This window comes from Muntiacus reevesi, chromosome 9, assembly GCF_963930625.1.
Source record: "Muntiacus reevesi chromosome 9, mMunRee1.1, whole genome shotgun sequence".
Classification (NCBI taxonomy): Eukaryota; Metazoa; Chordata; class Mammalia; order Artiodactyla; family Cervidae; genus Muntiacus; species Muntiacus reevesi.
This window is the reverse complement of record NC_089257.1, coordinates 46,799,720-46,823,165: the sequence shown is the minus strand read 5'-3', so window position 1 is coordinate 46,823,165 and position 23,446 is coordinate 46,799,720. Positions and strand designations below refer to the sequence as shown.

The 23,446-nt window shown below is 40.3% G+C and overlaps 1 protein-coding gene and 1 pseudogene across 1 annotated transcript in view; one reads left to right on the top strand and one right to left on the bottom strand.

Annotated features, from left to right (window-relative positions):
• The window catches only part of NLRP14 (NLR family pyrin domain containing 14), a 34,958-nt gene extending 23,793 nt beyond the window's left edge, over positions 1-11,165 (bottom strand). Inside the window, exons 1-4 of the mRNA XM_065943781.1 lie at positions 10,874-11,165; positions 9,152-9,223; positions 3,727-5,320; positions 1,459-1,623 (exon numbers count right to left, since the gene is read on the bottom strand). Coding sequence (XP_065799853.1) covers positions 1,459-1,623; positions 3,727-5,320; positions 9,152-9,223; positions 10,874-11,165 — 2,123 coding nt within the window. The remainder of the gene's footprint in view (positions 1-1,458; positions 1,624-3,726; positions 5,321-9,151; positions 9,224-10,873) is intronic.
• A 4,559-nt stretch (positions 11,166-15,724) lies between these two features.
• LOC136175200 (large ribosomal subunit protein eL6 pseudogene) lies at positions 15,725-16,259 on the top strand (annotated as a pseudogene).
• Positions 16,260-23,446: the final 7,187 nt, after the last annotated feature.

The following is a 23,446-nucleotide window of genomic DNA, read 5'->3' as shown; positions in this document are numbered from 1 at the left end:
CCAACTGGGAAGCCCCAGAATTAGCTGATGTTGAGATCTGTGTTGGTGGCATCCAGTGAAGGGACACTGTGGGGGAGATGAAGGCAGGAGTGAAAAGGACTTAACTACTTCATCATCACATATGGGCAAATGTCAACAACATTTATAAATATATGTAAGACCAGACTTCATCTACTTACTTGAGATTCTAAGGGAAATATTTATAGGGAAGCCTGTTTCCTGAAAAAAGAAAACTTATCTCCAGTGCTAATGGAAACAACAAGTCTCAATTATTTGTTCAGCATTCACTACATATTACTGAGCACCAATCAGGCCTTGGGCACATTGATGGGCATTGAATACAGAAAAAAAATAGGATCGGTTCCAGCTCCTGGTGGAGCCAACAGACAAGAGAGTGAGATGTGAACAAGCAAATGTAAAAAAGTGGTAAGGTATCTAAAATCAAATGAAGATATAAAAATTTTGAAAAGCAAATAGCAAATGTTAGCAAGGATGAGGAGCAGCTGGAATGCATACACGATGCAGGCAAGATTATAAAATGGTAAAACCACTCTGAAGAACTAGCTGGGAATTTTTTAAAAAGTTAAATATATATCTATGAGCTAACAATTCCATCCCTAGGTATTAGCCCAAGAGATAAGAACATGTCATAAAAAAGGTTGATACAAAATATTCATAGAAGCCTTATTCATAACAGCCATAAACTGGAAACAATCCAGAGATCCATTAACAAGAAAATGAGTAAGCAAGTTGTAGTATATTATTACAAGGGAATGCTAATCAGTAATTAAAAGAAATGAATGATTGAAACATGCAATAACATGAATTTCAAAAAACATTTTGTTGAGCAAAATAAGATGAATATAAGAAACACATACTGTATGAATCAATCTAAAATGAGTTCCAAGAACAGACAAAGCTAATATACAGTCATAGAGGTCAGAAAGTGGTTGCCTTTAGGACAGAACAGAGTGAGAGAAATAAATAGAGAAAAGACTACATGGAAACTTCACGAGGTAAGGGAATTATACTCTATCTTGTTTTGGGTATTTGTTACAAAGGCATATGCAACTGTCAAAACCTAAAGAACTGAACACTTAACATCTGTCCGTTATACTGAATGGGGAAAAAATGGTATGTTCTGGAACTTGTCCTTGAAAATGCTTTGTTGACCTGCCTAGAATGCCTTAGTTCTATATTCCTCTTTATCTAGAAAATTCCTAATCAAGCCTCAAAAACCCAGGTCAACCACTTCTACGCTCTGTGCAGTTTTCCCCAGAAAAAGTTACTTATGCTCCCACAACTCCAGATGTTTCCATAGTTGGTGTTCTTAGAGTATTTTATGCAGTAAATTTTAATTTCTGTTTACTACTAGTTCCCTCTAATGAGTAGGAGTGGGAGGTGGGATAAAGAAAGAAAGTAGAATAACTCCATTACATTTTCTCACACCAGACTTACAGTAGTTTTTGTAGTTTACAGTTTGGGTGCCTTAGTTCTTGATTAAAAATCCTCATTGCTAATTCATCAAGGTTGCTGTGACACAAGATCACTTCTCTCAAGTGTTCCTTTGTATGAAGCACAGAACAGAGGTCTTGCCACCAATGAAAAACGTGACTGCCAGCCCTTTGCCTAAATGATTAGAAAAAGAAAAGACCAACAAATCTGTTTCAGCTCAGGCAACTCTCAGAAGACGGTACTGAGTCAAAGCAAGCATCCTTTGCTACTCAGTTATGAGTAACTCAAAGGAGTAGTTGGAATTTGGAGTCTATATACCTCAATTACTAGAGGAAAGGCAGAGGGAGAAAGGGCACTTATAGGAAAACAAATGACTTTTTGGTAAGGTAAATGGGCCCCTTGGAGGAGAGACTGAAGACATGATGGTGATAATAATGTCTGAGTGTGGTTCCAACTGCTGTTTTCACAAATACAAGATTAGAGTTACTCTGGGGAGGGGATTTAAAAAGCTAATTTAAAAAGCTGAGATCTTTTGGAAGGCTCTGCTTTTAAGCAAGTAAGGAATTCTGGGAACTCAAATGCCTTCAATTCAAAATAATTCCTATGTAAAAACTGCATATTTGGAAATGCAATACAGTGATCCGCTTCACTACTTAATAAATATTGGTTTCCCCAGGCCTTGCTTAAATTGGGATGAATGACATCACAGAGGGGTGGTCTCTACATCACTCGGGGTCTTATATTTGAGAAAACTTAAAATTGAGATTGAGGTGGTAAATCATTCATTCAGACATTCAAGTGCTTACTGCATACTATGTATAAAATGGTGAACAAAACAGAGATCCCACTCTTGTGAGGTTTACAATGTAGTTATGTCATAAAATAGGCTGAGGTCACCTGTAATATCTCTTAAAAAAACACGGGATTCTCCGTCTCTTATTTTCACAGCAATGGTAACTCTAGAATCAGATAACACTATAACATAGATGAGGGGAAAGTAGCACAAAGACCAGCAACACAGTTTCTAAAATTCCTTCCTAATACTTGTTATCAGGCATAAAATACATTCTGATGTTCTGGGTTCAATCATGTCTTCTATAAATAAAACTATGAAGTCAGCATTAAGAAAACTGACTGCAGGTGATTACTCACAACTCCCTAAGGACAGGAAAGGCCATAGCATCCCAGCCTACAATTCCTACTCCCACAGTTCCAAGAGAAATGAAAAGCATGTTCTTATAAGAGGAATACATTTGTATGTAATGGCAACGAGAAAACTTGGGTAAAGTTGGAAAACCAAGTACCTATAATCAGATGTGTAACCTCAATCAAGTTATGTTCCTTCTTGGTACCTTAGAAATAATAGCATCTATGTAGGATTGTTGGAAACTAAATGACCAGGACTTAGAGGCATATTGGGTATGTGTTAAGCAAATGTTAGCTATTATTTGATCTGTGCTTGAATAACTGATAACTGTACTCTAACTTTCTGGGTGAACTTCTCTGAATCTCAGTTTTATAATCTTAAAAATAATTTGAGATATGGTTTTGACCAGCATTAACCTGGACAACATGTTAAATATTCTGTGATTATATAGCTGTGTATCACATAGTAAGTCCTCAATCAATTATATCTAGAACTGCAACCATAGTTGAAGAGAGTTAGAAAAAATAACTTGAGAAAGGAGAGAGGGTAAAATAATATGCATAAAATGCTGAAGGTGCATTTAGTCTTTCAAAACATTCCTTCAGCACCTACTATTTCTTATAGTGTTAAGGGTGTTAAAGGGCTAAATCTTTCATGCAAAGGCCAAACTATATCAAGGTAATAGGGAAGGCGAATGAGGTCAGTAAAGTGAAACAGTCCAGACAAATGACCTATGTCCTGTGGGTTCAGCAAGAAATTCCTGGTCCCTACTTTTTTAAAAAGAATATATTACAGTGGATGGACGTTAGCACTGTGCTGCCTCCTTGAGAACTGAAACACTCATTCCCTAGTTGCTGGGAGCTCTCAGCCGAGTGCTTCCCTGGGGATCGCCCTCAGGCCAAGATAGCAACTGCAGGCGCATTTTTGCCCATTCCTCAGCAGTAGCTGTGACTGGTCAACAGGGGGTTTCAGTGCCTGGCCTCCTTGTCTCAAGGTGGGACAATGCTGAAAGGTTATCCTGGCTCTGGGACCTCAGTTAAACAACTCCTCCCCTCCCTCTGACAAAATCTACGTCATTCACTCCCTTGCAGAGCACTTCCAGGGAACTGACCTAACCCACTTACCAAGTTTCAGGTGGGAAGCTTGAGTTTAACTTCTTCTCAAATACCTCAGTTACCATCAGCTTCATGGTCCGTAAACACTGGCAGTGCTTCAGGCAGAATGAAGATAAAGGCAAATGGATTTCCTCATAAATACTAATGACAACCTTTTGGAAATATTTCATTGCCTGGCTTACAAATACATCATCTTGAGTCTCATACAAGTGGAAAAACAACTCCAGAAAAATCAGGTGTGATGGAAGCTGTTCACTGTTTCCCAGTGTTTCCATCCACTGAAGTATTGTCCATTTCACCTCCAGTGACATTGTACAGTTAAAAGTTTCCTCCAGTTGTTTCATTCGATCTTCATTCAAAAGGCCAAACAAAAAGCATTTCATCTGTAGCAAATGGGGATCTTTATAACTGCTGCTTTCAAGCACCAGCTCCAAATTGTCAAAAGACTGAAGGGAATCGTCCCTGGTGTTCCAACTGCCTGGTAACACATAGAACATTGCTGCAAAAAACTCCTGAATGTGTAGGTGGGTGAACACATAGCAGTTTTCATACTCTGTGTCCTTTTGAAGAATATTTGTGTCTAGGAAAATTGAAACATCAGATTTCACTAGCCCATGTCTTCTGAGATTTTCCTTGTAAAATACATATGTCATAGTCCATACTCCTTTGGCAGCCAAGTGGCACAGGCTCCTCAGTTGGGTTTGGCTGGGTAAACCAGGAAAGCTTCTATCTACTTGTGTCAACAAGTTAGAGATATAGCAGGCAAACAGAGAAGTGGTTGTCTTGCAAGTCAGCGTGATATTACCACCCTTTTCCATTTGCTGCTCCAGACAATTACAAACGATCCAGCACACTGCGGGGACTTTGCACATGTTAAAAAGCATCACATTGTTCCTTAGGGAACTGAATACTTGCAAGGCCCAACTCTGGTCTTCAAAAAACTGGTAAATATATTCCTGTCTTGCATCCTCAGACATACCTAGTAACTGTATAGAATGCTGATTCTTCAACAAAGGCTTTAGTTTCTTCCAAGCTGTGAGTTTTGTCGTCACCAACAAGGACGACTCAGGGAGCATCACTTTTCTCAGCAAACTACTCATGAGGAAGGACACAGGGTGCACTTGGGTCCAGTCTGCACACAGCACAAACTCAGGTTCCTCAAAGGCAAAGTTCAGTTCATCAAAACTATCAATAATAAAAAGAAGACTACTTGGCTGGGACATAATCCTTTCAATGGGACCTTCTGTGCTGGGCCAGTCCTTTGACAGCAACTGAACAAAGCTTCTCTCTCTCAACTGGTTAATTTCTCTCGCATTGAGATAAAAAACATAGGTAAATTTCTGCTGGTAGAGGTTGCCCTGTGCCCAATCTAACATCATCATTCTCACCAAAGTTGTTTTGCCTATTCCAGCAGCCCCTTGAAGGACCACCGTCTGTGGCTGCTCTTCGGTTCCAACATCTTCATCAAACAAACGTTCCAACAATTCTCGGCCTTCCTGAGCAATTTCATGACAGAAATTTTCAGATTTCCCAAGCAAATGGTTCTTATCTAACATGATGCGAAATTTTTCCCTTATTTGAGTTCTGTATTCTGCTCCATCACCTAAGTCAGTTAGAAGGGAGATTGGAAAAAAAAAAAAGATACACATGATCAAAATTAATTCTATGATTTGCAATGTTAAGAATATGGGACATAGAGTAGGAGTGATATAGGCTGAAATCAAAGCACAGCTGGTTTACATGAGAAAAGAATGTACATAAAACAAAAATATTCCTGTGGGTTTAAAACTCACATTATAAATTGTGAAAAAAAAAGAATTGACAATGCAGAAATTTATGATGGAAAATAAAAATTAGATTCATTCCAGAAGCATTTTTTCTTCTTTGTACTTCTATAGAGGAAAAAAAAAAATGGTATGTATGGAGAACAGAGCCATTCTCCACATAAAGAGAGAACATAGGCAACAATTAACAATAACAGCCAGAGAGGATCTGAAGCCAGACCTGAATCTATAGATCAAAGTGATCTGCTTTATACAGATAAAACATTAATGGGCATGAACAGTTGCAAACATGTTTCTCAAGGAGCAAGAGGGTTGAGGCCCACACTGAGCTTCTCAGCCCTGGGGTCCTGCCCTAGGAAGATGAGCCCATGGAACATTTGGCTTTGAAGACAGCAGGGTTTACTTTCAGGAGAGCCAGGAAGGCGGTGAGAAACACAGACTCTGCTCTTAAAGGGCACACACAAAATGTCACATGTTGAGACCCAGAGTAGAAGCAGTAATATGAAAGGAACTCGAGTAAGTAGCTGATCTTGGAGAGCCTCCGAGAGAGGCAGAAGGCACCTGGGACTTATCCTCACAACACTGACAGCAGCCACTTTGGGAGTTGATTCTACCAGGAAAACGCAGGTGCTGTCAAGAGCCATTTTGGAATCCTTCCCCTAGTTCATTAGCACCAGGACCCAGCCATGTTCACCAGCTGGTCAGCACTAGTCCCTGGGGCCCTACCTACCAGCAGGGAGACACCAGCTCCAAGATATCTTAGGCTCCTCAGTCAGCTTCCCCGAAATCCAGCCCAACCACCAGTGGGCCAGCAGTGGCCCTGGAATCTGGCCTCATCTACCAGCTGTAGGACCCCCAGGCCAGAGCCAAACCTGGATCCACCCATCAGTGGGTCAGCACTAGCCTTGGAACCCCCCAGAGCTCCACAGCTGGTCACCTCTGGATCTGGCTCCACCCAACAACAGACCAGCAGTCCTGGCACCCCTGTACTCCCAAAGCCAGGCACTGGTGATCTGGCCCTACCCACCACCAGGTCATCCCAGACTGCAATCAGTCACAACATGCCCCAACTCCACCCAATGGCAGGTCAACATCAGCTCTGGCAAACCTGGGCCTGAACCCAGCCCCACTCACCAGTGGGACAGCACCCAGACAGGGATTCCCCAGGCCATGCAGCCAGCTCCTCTGAGGTCAGTTCCACCAGCAGCTAGTAGCCTCTGCACTAGGCAGGGCCTAGCAACCAACTGGACCAGGGACCAGCCATGCCTACCAGTGTGTCCACAGTAGCCAGCCCTGCCACAACAGAAGGGCCCGTGGGACCCACACAGGGGCCACCCCTAGAGCATATGGCTCTGCCGACCCGGGGGAAGTGTGCTGCTGGGCCTCGTAGGACAGACCTACCTAATACATAGAAACAGATACAAACACAGGGGGCTAGACAATGTGCTATAAACAACCAATGTATCACTGAAGAAATCAAAGAGGAAATGGAAAAATACCTAGAAATAAATGAAAATGAAACCACAATGATCCAAATCCTACAGGCTACAGCAAAAGCAGTTCTAAGAGGGAAGTTGATAGCAATAAAATCTTACCTTAGGAAACAAGAAAAATCACAAATAAACAACCTAACCTTACACCTAAAGCTACAGAAAGAAAAACAAACAAGTCTAAAGAAGAAGGAAATAAATCATAAAGATTAGAGCAGAAATAAATGAAACAGAGATAAAGAAAACTATAGCAAAGATCAGTGAAACTAAAAGCTGGCTCTTTGAAAAGATTACACAAAATTGATAAACATTTAGACAGACTCGCCAAGAAAAAAAGGGAGCGGGCTCAAATCAATCAAATTAGAAATGAAAAAGAAGAAGTTACAAGGGACACCACAGAAATAGAAAGGGTAATAAGAGACTACCACAAGAAACTACATAGCAATAAAATGGACAACCTGGAAGAAATGAACAAATTCTTAGAAAGAAACAATCTCCCAAGATTGAACCAGGAATAAATAAAAAACATGAACAGACCAATCACAAGTACTGAAATTGAAACTGTGGATCATAACAAAAGTCCAGGACCGTAGCTTCACAGGTGAATTCCATCAAACATTTAGAGAAGACTTAACACCCACCCTTCTGAAACAATTCCAAAAAATTTCAGAGGAAGTAATACTTCCAAACTCATTCTATGAGGCCACCATTACCTTGATACCAAAATCAGACAAAGATCCCACAGAAAATTACAGGCCAATATCACCATTGAGCATAGATGTAAAAACCCTCAATAAAACACTAGCAATTCAAATTCAACAACACATTAAAAGGATCATACACCAAGATCAAGTGGGATTTATCCCCAAGGAGAGATCAGTATCTGCAAATCAATAAGTGTGAGACACTGCATTAACAAATAATAAAAATCATACAATCATTTAAATAGATGCCGAAAAAGCTTCTGACAAAATTCATATCCATTTAGGATAAAAACTCTCCAGAAAGTGAAGATGACCATATCACCCAAGGCAACCTACAGATTCAATGCAATCTCAATCTGAATACTAATGGAATTTCTTCCTCCATACATTCTCTCAGAACATAGTATATTTCTCATTCACAACACATATCTCAAGCTGGAATTACTTTAATTTTTTAAAGTATATCATTCTTTTCTTTGTTCTACTAAGGCCTTCACTACAAACATCTAACAAAGTTCAGATCCCACTAAATTATCCTTATTTCTCCCTCAAGGGAAGGTACAGTATTAGAAGTCAGATACTTTTTATGGTATAACCACTCAGACACTGCTACACTTTTTAAAAATCAGGGTTACAAGGATAATCTACTTTCTTTGTAATACTTTATCTATCTTCCAAATTTTAAAAAGCAAATTTCTATGGAGGTAGAATCTTGGTTTCCTAAATTTACAGCTCGTTATACCACAAAAATAAACTTCTTTATATTGTATAAGAAATAACAACCCAAGCAGGAACTTATCTTCAGAATCATTTAATACAATAGGAAATTTTTATTTATTAGTTCTTGGAACAAAGTAGGCTCTCAATTATTTTTGAATGAAATAATGTAGCCCATTAAAAAGCAGCATAGCTGAGTTAAGAACAAAGGCTTCTCACATGGTCCCATTTTCTCTGTATTATACTTCAATTTATAGAAACTGGGATTCAGCTTATATAGAATTCAAAACTAAGCAGGGAGGCTGGAAATGGTATTGAATTCGGACTAAGAAAACCTGGTCCTTGAAATTATATTTTATGTAGATTAGTTGGTCACCATCCTGGAACTCAATTACAGAATCATTTTGAACAGAAGAGAAGAGATGCAACAAGCCAAATTGTCCCTGCCAACTCTTATGAACTGTTCTGTGCTTAAAACAAGATATCAAGATACCTTTGTTCATCAGACTATCAATTGTGACAAGGTCATTTCTAAAGACTCTGAATTAACATGGTCCTGTGTCTGATTTTGTCCAGAGAGCTAGTTTTGTCAATTCTTTCTGAATGATAATCACTGAGCAGGTAGTATATCGTAAGAAGTTAGCAAGAGTTGAACGAAAGTCCCCTGAGAGATAATCTTCCCCCATTATGCTTCAAAAGCTCAAACCTCCCAAATCTGACAAAGAGTTCACCTACTTACCCAGCACTGCTTCCTGATCACCCTGTACCTCGCTGGCCGTGGTGTCCTCTGGTCTCACAGTCTGGGCTGTCCCTGCAACAGGTTCCAAAAGGAACATGAGATTTACCAAAAAAAGGATTTGCTAATGGCCACACAGGGGCCAGAATTTTCCTCAGTGGTCCAATTCTGTGATCATCTGGATTTAAGAAACTAGAGCCAACAGAGCCCGACTCCACCAGCTTAGCTGACGGAAAAGTGATGCGCTGTGAACACAGAAGCAGGACACTTCTTGCCATGCCTCCCACCCTGTCACTCTGAGGCAAGTGGTCTAGTCTAAGCCTGTTTCCTTGTCTGTACTGACCTCATAGGGATGTGGTGAGCTCAAAAGAAATAATGGACATACATTTTGGAGCTGTAAAGCCTTAATGTGAGCAAGGAATTTTAGATGTCTACAGTATTTCACACCTGGGAATGACAAAAAATAGTTTTTATGTCCCTTAATATTTTTTTTTTGCCCATTCCTCATATTTCAGCAAAGATTTAAGGTCATATTTGAGTATTCGCTTCAGTCGTATCCGACTCTGTGCGACCATAGACGGCAGCCCACCAGGCTTCCCCGTTCCTGGGATTCTCCAGGCAAGAACACTGGAGTGGGTTGCCATTTCCTTCTCCAGTGCTTGAAAGTGAAAAGTGAAAGTGAAGTCGCTCAGTCGTGTCTGACTCTTAGCGACCCCAATGGACTGCAGCCTACCAGGTTCCTCCGTCCATGGGATTTTCCAGGCAAGAGTACTGGAGTGGGGTGCCATTGCCTTCTCCATCTTAAAATTTAGACTAACCTAGTGGTCATGTATGGATGTGAGAGTTGGACTATAAAGAAAGCTGAGCACCAAAGAATTGATGCTTTTGAACTGTGGTGTTGGAGAAGACTCTTGAGAGTCCCTTGGACTGCAAGGAGATCCAACCAGTTCATCCTAAAGGAGATCAGTCCGGGGTGTTCATTGGAAGGACTGACGCTGAAGCTGAAACTCCAATACTTTGGCCACCTCATGAGAAGAGTTGACTCATTGGAAAAGACCCTGATGCTGGGAGGGGTTGGGGGCAGGAGGAGAAGGGGACGACAGAGGATGAGATGGCTGCATGGCATCACCGACTCGATGGACATGAGTTTGAGTAAACTCCGGGAGTTGGTGATGGAGGAGGCCTGGCGTGCTGCGATTCCTGGGGTTGCAAAGAGTTAGACATGACTGAGCGACTGAAATGAACTGAACTGAATTACTTTATTTGTAGTTTAGGCAAAGGAACACTAGATGGGGCAATTCTTTCTAATCACTCTGTTCTTTTAATCATTCTAATCGGTACCAGATGGACGAATTACTGCCAATTAAGGAGCCATACTCTGGAGAAGGGCATGGCAACCCACTCCAGAATTCTTGCCTGGAGAACCCCATGGACAGAGGAGCCTGGCAGGCTACAGTCCATGGGATCGACAGAGTTGGACACGACTAAAGCGACTTAGCATTAGAATATCCTAAGGAGTCATACTGAACAACAGTTCTCAAAACTCTTTAGCCTTTTAGTGCTCCTCAAATGATCCAACAAACTCCCATATATACCTGAGCATCATGGAACTTGTGTACCAGAGAATGGCCTGGACTTCATTCCCAAGTCTCTTTCACAGAATCAGTGGGCTTCAGGAAGCACCACCTTCTCCCCACCCCCAGGTATGTCTCCGGTATCACTCACAGTTGATCTCTGCTTTTGCTCTCTCACACAGATCCTTCAGGTTCATCTTGCCAAAGATTCTAAGAGCCACCTCCCAGGCTTGCTCTCCTGGATAATACTTGCTCATCAAGTCAGCCAAATCCTTCCGCTTGGCCTTCTTCACTTCAGACCAGGGTATCCTGCCGGACCGGGGTTGCAGGGTCTCATTCTTTAGAAGTGACTTGAATCTAATTAATTCCTCTCTGTTTAGCTCCTCTAAATACAATAGCAGCCCAAAATCAGAAAAGAAGGAGGAAGACGACAAATGCGTCATCTTGTCTATGGATTAATATTCAAGCTTCAGTGGGGAAAGATAATCCAAAGAACATGGGATAACTGGGACCTGTGGAAAAGTAAGATTAGAGAATGCAATACCTCTAAAAACACAGACTAATTCAACAAACTTATCGAAGCCCACTGTTTCAGGCTCAGTATTAACCTCCTGTCCACTATAATATATTTTCTATCATAAAAGCATTTCTCTAATTATGTTTCTTCCACCTTCCCCAGAGTTGCTCCCAGCCCCATGTTAATGAGCTGTAAGAAATCAAGGAAGGCAATCCATCTCTCATTACTCTTCTGCAAAGCGAGGACATCAAAACCAATCTCAGAGGACTACGGTCTGGATTAAATGAGGTAGAGTTCATGTATCACCTGGCTCAGAACAGGCTCCTACTAAGTACTGGCAAATTTCTTCATTCACTCTCTCCCCTACCAACACCCAACATACATCTCAAACTATAAAATGTTATTATTGTACCTCCACCATTACTCGTAAAGCACAGCATGCAATTGGCATATGTCACCTTTTTCCTAGTCTGGTCATGTCAACTCTAGTCACAAATCCCTACCAGTTCCTGATGATCTGTGTTCCCTAGCTCACAAGTGCCTTTCACATCTATTCAATGCCAAAATTATTATAGATGAGCTCAAAGGCAAAGCCCTTCCAAAAGAGCATTCTCGGCCATCCCTGACCTCGACTCTCATGACTTCATTCCACTCCAGCACTTCACTCCAATGTTCTCACTCAGACTTTATCATCAACAACTACTCAAACTCTGTAGAATCTTTTCAACTCTTAAACTAATACTTTCTAGTTAACTGAACAGTTTCATCCACTCACTCCCATGATAGTTCTTCAAATGCTATTAAATCTTAGTCTTTTCAGCCCTATGTTTTCCTTATTTATTAGCCATCTTAAGAGCCTTATTCAATTTCTTATTTAGCACAGGAACTTTATCTTCAAGTTCCCCATCACCTCTTCAGTGATTTGCCTAAAGAGACAGAGCTAGTAAGTGATACACCTAGAACTCACCTTAGATCTTTCTTCAAGCCCTCCTCTCCTTTCCAAGCTTTCATATGCCACCTGCTACTCTTGCCAATGAGATTGGAAAAGATGAATGGGGGAAGAAATAAATGTACAGAGGGAAATTTCACTTCCTAAACAGAAGGTGAATTATCTCAAAATTACAAGGTAAATTAGGACTTTCTCATATAGTAATTGGTGAGTTATCAGCTGTTTCAGGATTGTTTTTGTTTGCTTTAATGGTATTGCAGAAATACTCTACATTATAGATAGAATCCAACCAAAACAGGTTCAATGATTTTTTAAAAGAAGCAAAAAGGAGTCAATTTGAGGAAACTTCAAAGGAACATTAAAATTTCTCCAGAACATACAAAATATGGTAGGTTAGAGAAAATGTGATATAGAATACCACACCCTCAACTTCCTGCCCAGAAATGTACAGTTATCACTGCAGGGGGGCTTATCTGTTCCTTCTTTTCCTGTAACAAAAGATGTGAGTGCTAGCTCCTTTTCCATAGCTCATTCCTTCACCTGTGATCTGAATCTCATCAGCATCAGGAATTAAGGGACTTAGTCCATCAAAAATCTCTCTTTCCTTCTCAAGCCTCAACTTCTCCCTGTCCTCTAGGTCCTTCTCACCAGCATTTAAACATGCCCAAGTTCACCTTAGTCTTTTACAAATATTTCCTTTACTCCACGTCTCCTTCATCTTCAAACATCCTCAGTCTTCTATACTTTACCTATTATACCTCCTTGCAATCTAACTTTTGCTACCCCAGTTTCACTGGGAAAACTCATACCAATGACCACTGTTGTAAAACCCAATAGGTAAGCATTTGGGGGATTCAATTTTTATATTTTTAAGTAGGAAAAATAACAGTACCTACCTCTGGAAGGATTAGAAGATAATGCATGCCCCTAATTTATAGGGCCCCATATATATAATATTACAATTTTAACAGTGTCTTAATTCTTGATGTTCTTTCTCTTTGGCTCTTATAATACCTTATACTTCCTTCACCTTCCTCCTGTTTTTCTAGGTGTTCCTTTGAGCCAAGATTTGTTAACTTCTGAATCCCTTGGGTTTCTACAAAATGATATCTACAACTCTGATCGAGTACAATATGCCTTGGCCTCCTTTCCAAAGATTTTATGTTGTTCTTTAAGGGCTTTTTTCCCTTGTTTTGTTTTGTGATATTCCTTTGCTTATATTTTTGGGAAGAGGAAAGCAGATGTTATCTGGTGTGACTCCTTTTCTGGGAAGGCATTCATAAATTCCAAAATGTTCTGAACTAAAACGGGAACCCATGGTCTAAGAGCATCTATTTCAATTTGCAAATTTATTGATGGAAATTTTTACCACCTATGATAATTAAAGAATATTTGCTCAAAATAAGTTATTCTCTCAGCATGTATTAATAATTATCATATTTCTTGAGAACCTACTGAGATAGTTTATGAAAATATTCTCTAGTCCCCAAAGCTTGGTTTTATCTACATTTTACAGATACATGGACTCAGAACTTAATAAGTTTACCCAGGTTACAGAGTTGACAAGGAACTTATCAGGCTACAAAGCTCATTTTCTTTCTACTATGAACCACTTGCCTTTAATTTTACTTTATTTTTCAGGCACTGAGAATTCTGGTTTAATGAAATCTGCGTGACTATGCTCTGCTACCTGACTTTTGCTCAACACTGGGCTAGGGGAAAGGTAAGACCTCTAAATATATAATGGCAGAACATAAGGAAGGAGGGATTCTTTTCCAAAGAGGGTAGAGATGACAAGGTCTTGGAAAAGTTGCATTCTATCTAAGAAACAGGATATTCCTACCCTCTTCATGTGTTTCTGCCTGACTTCCTATATAGGGCCACTGGAATCTCCTATGACGGTTTCTCAACCTCACCACCATTAACATCTTTTGCCAGATGAGTTTTATTTGGGGGACACTGTAAGTGCACTGTATGATGTTCAGTGGCCTTCCTGGACTCTGCCCACCACATGCCATTACAACCTCAATCTCCCACAGCTGTGACAATATGTCTTCGGACATTGCCAGATGTCCCCAGGGGAGCATATTTCCCCACTTGAAACCAATTTCAAAGCCTTAACCTCTACTGCTTTATATACAACTCATCAGCCCTTCTCCATGTCATTATCATAATAAATCAAAGAAACAGACTAGACAGCTCAGGAAAAGGCAGCATATAAGACAAGAAATATAACTGGCAAGGGAAACATTCATTCAGTGAAGATTATTAGGACAGCTTGTAAATCCTTCAGACAAAAATTATTATCCTCACATAATAAATCTCAGGTACATAAATCAGTACATTGTTAACACTTCAAAGCAGACTGGGATAAAGCAGAGCATGTTCATTATACCTCAGGAGAGCAGGAACTTCCCAGCTTGGGCAACTTAAGGGAAATGATCAAGAATCAGGATAACCATCAGGAGATATACTGTCAAATATGTTGAAAATAAAACTTCTTGTCCATAAGAATTCAAATGCAAAAAGTAAACTGAAAACAGCTAATGTTTATAGGAAATTTGACAAATAAAGGGCTGAAGTTTAAATTAGTAAAACCACTTTAGAACTGTTGGCATTAACTACTAATGAGGGCTCCTTAGAGAAACTGCTGATTCTAGAGCTGGGGCTGGGAGTATATGAGCTGAGTCTAGAGCTTCTTGTTATGTCAAAAAGTAAGGAAAGGAAAAGGATTAGGTACACCAGAAATACACAAGAACCAACCTAAAAGAGCTCCCAGTGGCAAAAAGTAAATAACATTGTATTGGATTATAACCTAAAGGATAAAACAAATGTCTATAAGTCCAAATAAATTAAAGGGGGTGGGGTGGGGAGAGACAACTCTTACAGAAGAATTCCAAATACTTTATGTAGCAGTTTCCTCCTCCAGGAGGTAGATCTCACCCCCAGCCCACTACCACCTAGGAGTGTGAACAGTGAAGAAACCTGAAAAACACTGGTATTTAAGGTTAATATCATCAACCATAAGTCATCACTGACAGTATGTACTACTGATGTGATTGATGAGAAAGGCTTAGAACCACTGTGATCTGCTTCTCCTAAATCCGTAATCCCAGTCTAACCATGAGGAAAACATTAGACAAATTTAAAGGAAATGCTACATAATACCTGGCCAGTACTTCTCAAAACTATCGAGATCAAAAATATCTCGCAAGATGGTGAGTGAAAAGGCTGAGAAGCCAGATATTAAGGGTAAAAAACCTAAAGCCAAGAAGGCTGATGCTGGTGAGAAAATTTAAAAAGTGAAGAAGGTTAAGAAGGGGGAAACCCCACTGCAGCTGAAACCCTGTCCAGATCAGAGGAATTGGTAGATATTCCCAATCGGCTACGTGTTACAGAAAGGCCTTGTACAAGAGGAAGTACTCAGTGGCTAAATCCAAGGTTGAAAAGAAAAAGAAGATGCAGGTTCTTGCTACTGTCACAAAACCAGCTGGTGGTGACAAAAATGATGGTACCTGAGTGGTCAAACTGCACAAATGCTTAGCTATTATCGTACTGAAGAGGTGCCTGGAAAGCTGCTGAGTCACGGCAGCAAACCCTTCAGTAAACCTGTGAGAGAGCAGGACACTAGCATCCCTCCAGGGGCCATAAGACCATCCTCATGGGGCGCCGGAGGCGAGCGGGTCACTTTCCTGAAGCAGGCCGAGCAGTAAGTAGCTTGTTACTTGTGACTGGGCCTCTGTCCCTCAATCAAGTTCCTCTGCATAGAACACACCAGAAATTTGTCATTACCACCTCCTCTAATATTGGTATCAGTGGAGTGAAAAATCCCAGAACATCTCACTGATGCTTACTTCAAGAAGAAGCTGTGTAAGCCTAGGCAACAGGAAGGTGAGATCTCTGACCCACAGAGAGAGAAAAATAAGACTACAGAGCAGCACAAGGCTGATCAGAAAGGGTGTGGACTCACAAATTCTGCAAAGAATCAAAGCTGTTCCTCAGCTCCAGGGCTACCCTGACTCTGTGTTTGCTCTCACAAATGGAATTTATCCTCACCAAGTAGTGTTCTGAACTTCTTACAAAGACCCTTATTAAGTAAATTGTACTCCACCACCACCACCCACCCCCCCACTAAAAAAAAAATCCACACACACAAAAAAAACCTCCCCCCCAAAAAAACAAGGAAAGACTGAGAAACTGTTACAGACCAGAGAAGACTAAGGAGACAAGATGCCTAAAGGCAATATGGTGTCTTGGAAAGGATTCAAGAGCAGAAAGAGTACCAGGAAAAATAAAGTGAAATCTGAACTAAGTGTGAATTAATAGTTTCAGTTCATATCTTTGCTGTTACAAATATACTATGGTAATACAGGATGTTAAAAATAGGGGAAATTGGGTGATGGGTGCACGAAAACTCTTTCCGTAAATCTAAAACTATTCTAAAAAAAAATGGTTATTTTTAGTTGGATTTATGTGTACCCTATGGCTTAGCAATTACAGTCCTCAGAATATACCTAACAGAAATGTGTGTGTGCAAGTATATGCCAAGAGACATTCAAAAATAGCCACATCAGCATTGTTTGCCAGTTCTTAAACACTGGAAAAGATCCAGAGTATCTTTTAACCTTCCTTTAAACATATAAGAAGAACCAATAAATAAACTGCAATAAATTCATACAACAAAATCCTAGACAGCAATGAAAATATATGGCCTGTAGCTACATGCCATTAGGATGAATCACACAAACACAACCCATGAAAGAAGTCAAGCTGCCAAAGATTATATACCATATAATTCAATTTATAAAAAATATCAAAACTAAAAAAGTTAAAAAAACTAAACAGGTATACTGTTTACAGATACATGAATAAGTGTTAAAGCCACATTTAAAAAATGGGCTAGTGGTAAGGAAGTAGCTACCGTAAAAACTGGTTTATTGTTATCTCTTCAGGGAGGGAGGAATTTGTAATCAGGAAAGATCCTCTGGGCTCTTGGTCACTCTATAGTAATGGTAATAAGTTAATATAGTGTAGCATAGTAATAGTAATGTTCTATTCCTTAATCTGGTGATGGCTTACATGGGTAATCATTCAGTTATCACTCATTAAATGCACATTTATGTTGAATACTATCTTCTATATGAGTTATAGTCTCCTCTAAAATAGTGATTTTAGTTCTTATGACCAGAAAGAAGACAAATATATTAGAAAAGAATTGAAATAAAATTATTGCAAATAACTGCTTCAGACAGAGGGGAAAATGGATAATAAATATTTCAGAAAATTGTCAAATTTAAGCAGATACCAGACTAATACAAACCAGGTGATACCACTCCATACTTATTAAAATGGCAAAAATAAAATTTAAAAACAACACCGAATTGACAATGAGAACGGGATGGAACATTGTTAGTGTAAATGTTACTTGCTACACCCTTGGAAAGCTGCATGTTTAACAACTATGCAGAACTTCAAAAACATGCATGACTTTTCAATCAGTAACCTTTCTCTGGGAAATTAACCAATGAAAAGAACTACAAATACAGAAAAGAAGGTTTTGGGCATAACAGAATAATTTTCTGTGCATAACATAAATAATTGTCAACTAATTAGAATTTAAAGATGATTAATGAAATGAATGCATAAAAAATGAAACACTTTTTCAGCTATTAAAATGATCTCTTCATACAGCAATATGCAACACGTGCATGGTTAAAAGCAAATGGTAGGAGTATAAAGATTACCACCAAAGAACTGAAACCCCTGCATTTAAAAAAAACCAAATACACCAAAGTATCAACTACGGTTGTGTTTTAGGCTTAGGACAATTTGTGACAACTTTCTTTAATCCGATTACATTACTTCAATAAGTGAAAAAAATTGAAAGGTGAGAGGAAATATCAATTTGTCAAATGCTAAAAAAGACAAAGAAATGAATACCTGAACTTGAATTTGGCGAGTGGGAGTTCAAGGAAAACCTCTGTGAAGAAAGCAATTTTAGGTCTCCGCTAGGGAAGGAGTGCGAGTGATAAAGTCTCAGTACTATGGGGGTAGCGGTGACTGATGCAGTGAGCAAATACGCGCTATTCTTTTTAGAACTTTGCTACTTACAGGGGGAAAAAGAACTTCAGCGAGGAGCCCAGAGACCGCAGAGCTGACAGTTTTGTCTTCGGTGCGGTGAGAGCGGGTCGGGGGAGGCTGCACGGGGTGGAGGAATAAAGGCGGAGCCCAGGTGGAGGGAAGAATCCGGGATTGAAGGATAAACACCTGCGGGGACAGAGAGGCGAGAGGAGTGCCTGAATCCACTAGGATGCACGAAAGCGGGGAAACCATACCACCTGACGTCAGGAGCGTTAAGAGGCGGGCGTTGCACTCGAGGTAGACGCCACACTAGGGCTTCGACCGAACTGGACTCCTTACCACGTGCGCGCCCGGTCCCCGGCTCCCCGCCTCCCCAGGTGCGGCGGACTGGAAGCTGGGAAGTGGCCTCTCCCGCCGGCTCGTCCGTCTGCCGCGCCCTCCAGCCGGCTGCGTTCTCCACCCTGGGGTCCTAGCAGCTCCCCTCCTGGGCCTCGGGCTGGGGTCGGCCTGCCCTTCCTTGTCTTCCTCACAGAATGCGGGTTCTGGCAAGACTCTCACGGGATGTAACTTTGTATTTTAGAGTGGGCAAAACACACGCAGAGAAGAGGAGGATCATTCTATAACCTTGCGTCACACGGTGGGTATTGGAGGCGAAGAGAAGATTCAATTCCAGCGCTGAAAATCGCGAACCAAAGAGAGAAAGAAAAAGAGAACGGGTACCCTCTAACACGAAAGGGAAACTTTCTTAGATCCTTACACTAAAACTCCCTCCGGAGCTGCGAGTGTTGCAAAAGCGCGCGAAGGGCAGCGTGGACCGCCCGGGGCGGTTGGACCCTCGAGGCCGGCCCAGAGAGTCTTCCCGTTAGTTCAGTGAGCAAGGGGCTGCTCTCATCCTCCCGCTCCCCGCCTGAGTCTCCGAACAGCTTCACCACACACTGCTGCTAGGAAAAGATACAATGTTCCTTATAGGATCCTCTGTGTGCACCACACCTTGGAGCACACAGCCTCCTTTCTTTCCAGATAGTCAATAACCTGGGGAAGAGAGAGTTTGGGCCCTAGTTCATCTGACCTTTCCTAGACTGGCTATTTCCTAATAAACCACGTCCCTTTGTTCATCCATCCAATAATTCCTGTAATTTTTGAGCATCTGTTTCCTGGCTCATAGTTTTCTTGGCCTTCTCTTGAAGGGAATAAAATATCCAAATTTTGCTCCCATCCCCCTGACTCCCACCCCTCCCATGGAGCTTAGTCTATTGAAGAAGTAGAGATATATCAGGATTGTAATATATTATATGTAATCTTCGCTAAGGAGAAAAACAATGAGGTAAGGGACCTAGTGCTGGTGGGGGTGGATAGTGAGGGTCCTATTTCTCTTAGGGTGGAAAGGGAAGACACTCTGCTAAAGTAACATTTGCAGAAAGAGCATGGGCCATACAGATAAGATATGCTGGTGTTGGAGCAGCTAGGGAGCCCCTCCAGCAAGAGCCTGGCTGATAGATATGAGGAACATTTGAGTTACATCAAACATCATGGTCACCATGACTCCATGTTGATATATAGATAGTGCAATTTCATCCAAATCCCACATGACTAGAACTGTTCTTATATGAATATGGCCTTGGTCTTTCAAAGTTGACTTCCACCCTAATAAATCTAGCAGTTTCAGGAATTAGAATTGTCTAATTCTTGGATGTGAGACCTTAGATTAAAAGGGCAAATGTGGAAAAAAAAAAGGGGGCAAATGTGTGTCCCTTTAGGATGGCTTCCTTTTTCTCAGGATTAACCATTCTAAAGACCTTTTCTGGTTGACACAGCAGCAAGATTTGGGAGATTCTAGAATTGTCCATAACCTCATTTAAGGTAGTATTTCTCCAGCTGGAATCTGCATGGAGAGTTTTAAACCTTATTGGCAAAGTAGGAGACAGCACTCATTGTCATTAAGTAAATATACACTCTAGGCAATTGATACTAAGGGTTCAGCCATGCTGGTTAGCAAGATGGATCCAACAAAGTCAATCACATTCAGAAATTAGAGTCCTAAATTGTAAAGATTCATATAAAAATTAATTCAAAAGGATAACCAATAGTGTGAGGGTGAGAGAAAACGAAGTACACTCTCTTGGTTTGACTCCAGCTTACTATATGTATTGGCTATATAAAAGTTATCCAAGTAATGTGCTAAATATTATATTCGCAAGTCCATACATCTTAAGAGAAGCTATGTATGTTAGAAGTTTTGATTCTGAAACCATTTCTAACATGCTCATAAAATGAAATAGAATATTTATTTCATGAAAAATTTAAAAAGGAAACTGTTAAAGAAACAAAGTTTTAGAAACTGAGGGTCCCAGAACTGTACATTAGTAAAAATGAATTAGACATCTGCATTTTTACTTAATTTACAAATATCTGGCCATATTTGATTTTACATAAATACACAAGCTTTATGCCTGGCTGTAGGTGAGTGATCACACCATCGCGATTATCTGGGTCATGAAGATCTTTTTTGTATAGTTCTTTTGTGTATTCTTGCCACCTCTTCTTAATATCTTCTGCTTCTGTTGGGTCCATACCATTTCTGTCCTTTATTGTGCCCATCTTTGCATGAAAAGTTCCCTTGGTATCTCTAACTTTCTTGAAGAATTCACTAGCCTTTCCCATTCTGTTGTTTTCCTCTATTTCTTTGCATTGATTGCTGAGGAAGGCTTTCTTATTTCTCCTTGATATTCTCTGGAACTCTGCATTCAAATGGGTATATCTTTCATTTTCTCCTTTGCTTTTCTCTTCTCTTCTTTTCTCAGCTATTTGTAAGACCTCCTCAGACACACATTTTGCCTTTTTGCATTTCTTTTTCTTGGGCATGGTTTTGATCACAGCCTCCTGTACAATATCACAAACCTCCATCCATAGTTCTTCAGACACTCTATCAGATCTAATCCCTTGAATCTATTTGTCACTTCCACTGTATAATCGTAAGGGATTTGCTTTAGGTCATACCTGAATGGTCTGGTGGTTTTCCCTACTTTCTTCAATTTAAGTCTGAATTTGGCAATAAGGAGTTCATAATCTAAGCCACAGTCAGCTCCCAGTTTTGTTTTTGCTGACTGTATAGAGCTTCTCCATCTTTGACTGCGAAGAGTATAATCAATCAGATTTCGGTGTTGACCATCTGGTGATGTCCACATGTAGAGTCTTCTCTTGTGTTGTTGGAAGAGGGTGTTTGCTATGACCAGTGCATTCTCTTGGCAAAACTCTTAGCCTTTGCCCTGCTTCATTCTGTACTCCAAGGTCAAATTTTCCTGCTATTCCAGGTATTTCTTGACTTCCTACTTTTGCATTCCAGTCCCCTATAATGAAAAGGACATCTTTTTTGGGTGTTAGTTCTAGAAGTTCTTATAGGTATTTCTAGAACTGTTCAACTTCAGCTTCTTCAGCATTACTGGCCGGGACATAAACTTGGATTACTGTGATATTGAATGGTTTGCCTTGCAAATGAACAGATATCATTCTGCCATTTTTGAGATTGCATCCAAGTACTGCATTTCAGACTCTTTTTTTTTTTTAAACTATGTTGGCTACTCCATTTCTTCGAAGGGATTCTCGCCCACAGTAATTTGGAAAACTCAGCAGTGGCCACAGGACTCAAAAAGGTCAATTTTCATTCCAATCCAAAGAAAGGCAATGCCAAAGAATGCACAATTGCACTCATCTCACACACTAGCAAAGTAATGCTCAAAATTCTCCAAGCCAGGCTTCAACAATATGTGAACTGTGAACTTCCAGATGGTCAAGGTGGATTTGGAAAAGGCAGAGGAACCAGAGATCAAATTGCCAAACATCTGCTGGATCCTCGAAAAAGCAAGAGAGTTCCAGAAAAACATCTACTTCTGCTTTATTGATTATGCCAAAGCCTTTGACTGTGTGGATCACAACAAACTGCGGAAAATTTGTCAAGAGATGGGAATACCAGACCACCTGACCAGCCTCCTGAGAAATCTGTATGCAGGTCAAGTAGCAACAGTTCAAACTGGACATGAAACAACAGACTGGTTCCAAATCGGGAAAGGAGTATGTCAAGGTTGTATATTGTCACCCTGCTTATTTAACTTCTATGCAGAGTACATTATGAGAAATGCTGGACTGGATGAAGCACAAACTGGAATCAAGATTGCCAGTAGAAATATCAATAACCTCAGATATGCATATGACACCACCATTATGGCAGGAAGTGAAGAAGAACTAAAGAGGCTTTTGATGAAAGTGAGAGAGGAGCGTGAAAAAGTTGGCTTAAAACTCAACATTCAATAAAAACTAAGATCATGGCATCCAGTTCCATCACTTCATGGCAAATAAATGGGGAAACAATGGAAACAGCAAGAGTCTTTATTTTGGGGGGATCCAAAATCACTGCAGATGGTGACTACAGCCATGAAATTAAAAGACACTTGCTCCTTGGAAGAAAAGTTATGACCAAACTAGACAGCATATTAAAAAGCAGAGACATTACTTCGCCAACAAAAGTCCGTTTAGTCAAAGCTATGGTTTTTCCAGTTAGTCATGTATGGATGTGAGAGTTGGACTATAATGAAAGCTGAGCACCAAGGAATTGATACTTTTGACCTGTGGTGTTGGAGAAGACTTTTTTTTTAAGTTATTAATTTATTTTAATTGGAGGCTAATTACTTTACAATATTATAGTGACTTTAGCCATACACTGACACGAATCAGCCACAGGTGTACATGTGTCCCCCATCCGGAAGCCCCTCCCACCTCCCTCCCTATCCCATTCCTCAGGGTCATCCCAGAACACTGGCCCTGAGCATCCTGACTCATGCATCGATCATGGATTGGTGATCTCTTTCACATATGGTAATAAACGTGTTTCAGTGCTATTCTCTCAAATCATCCCACCCTCGCCTTCGTCCATAGAGTCCAACAGTCTGTTCTTTGTATCTGTGTCTCTTTTGCTGTCTTGCATATAGGGTCATCATTACCATCTTTCTAAATTCCATATATATGCATTAATATACTGTATTGGTGTTTTTCTTTCTGACTTACTTCACTCTGTGTGATAGGCTCCAGGTTCATCCATCTCATTAGAACTGATTCAAATGCATTCTTTTTAATATCTGAGTAATATTCCACTGTGTATATGTACCACAGCTTTCTTATCCATT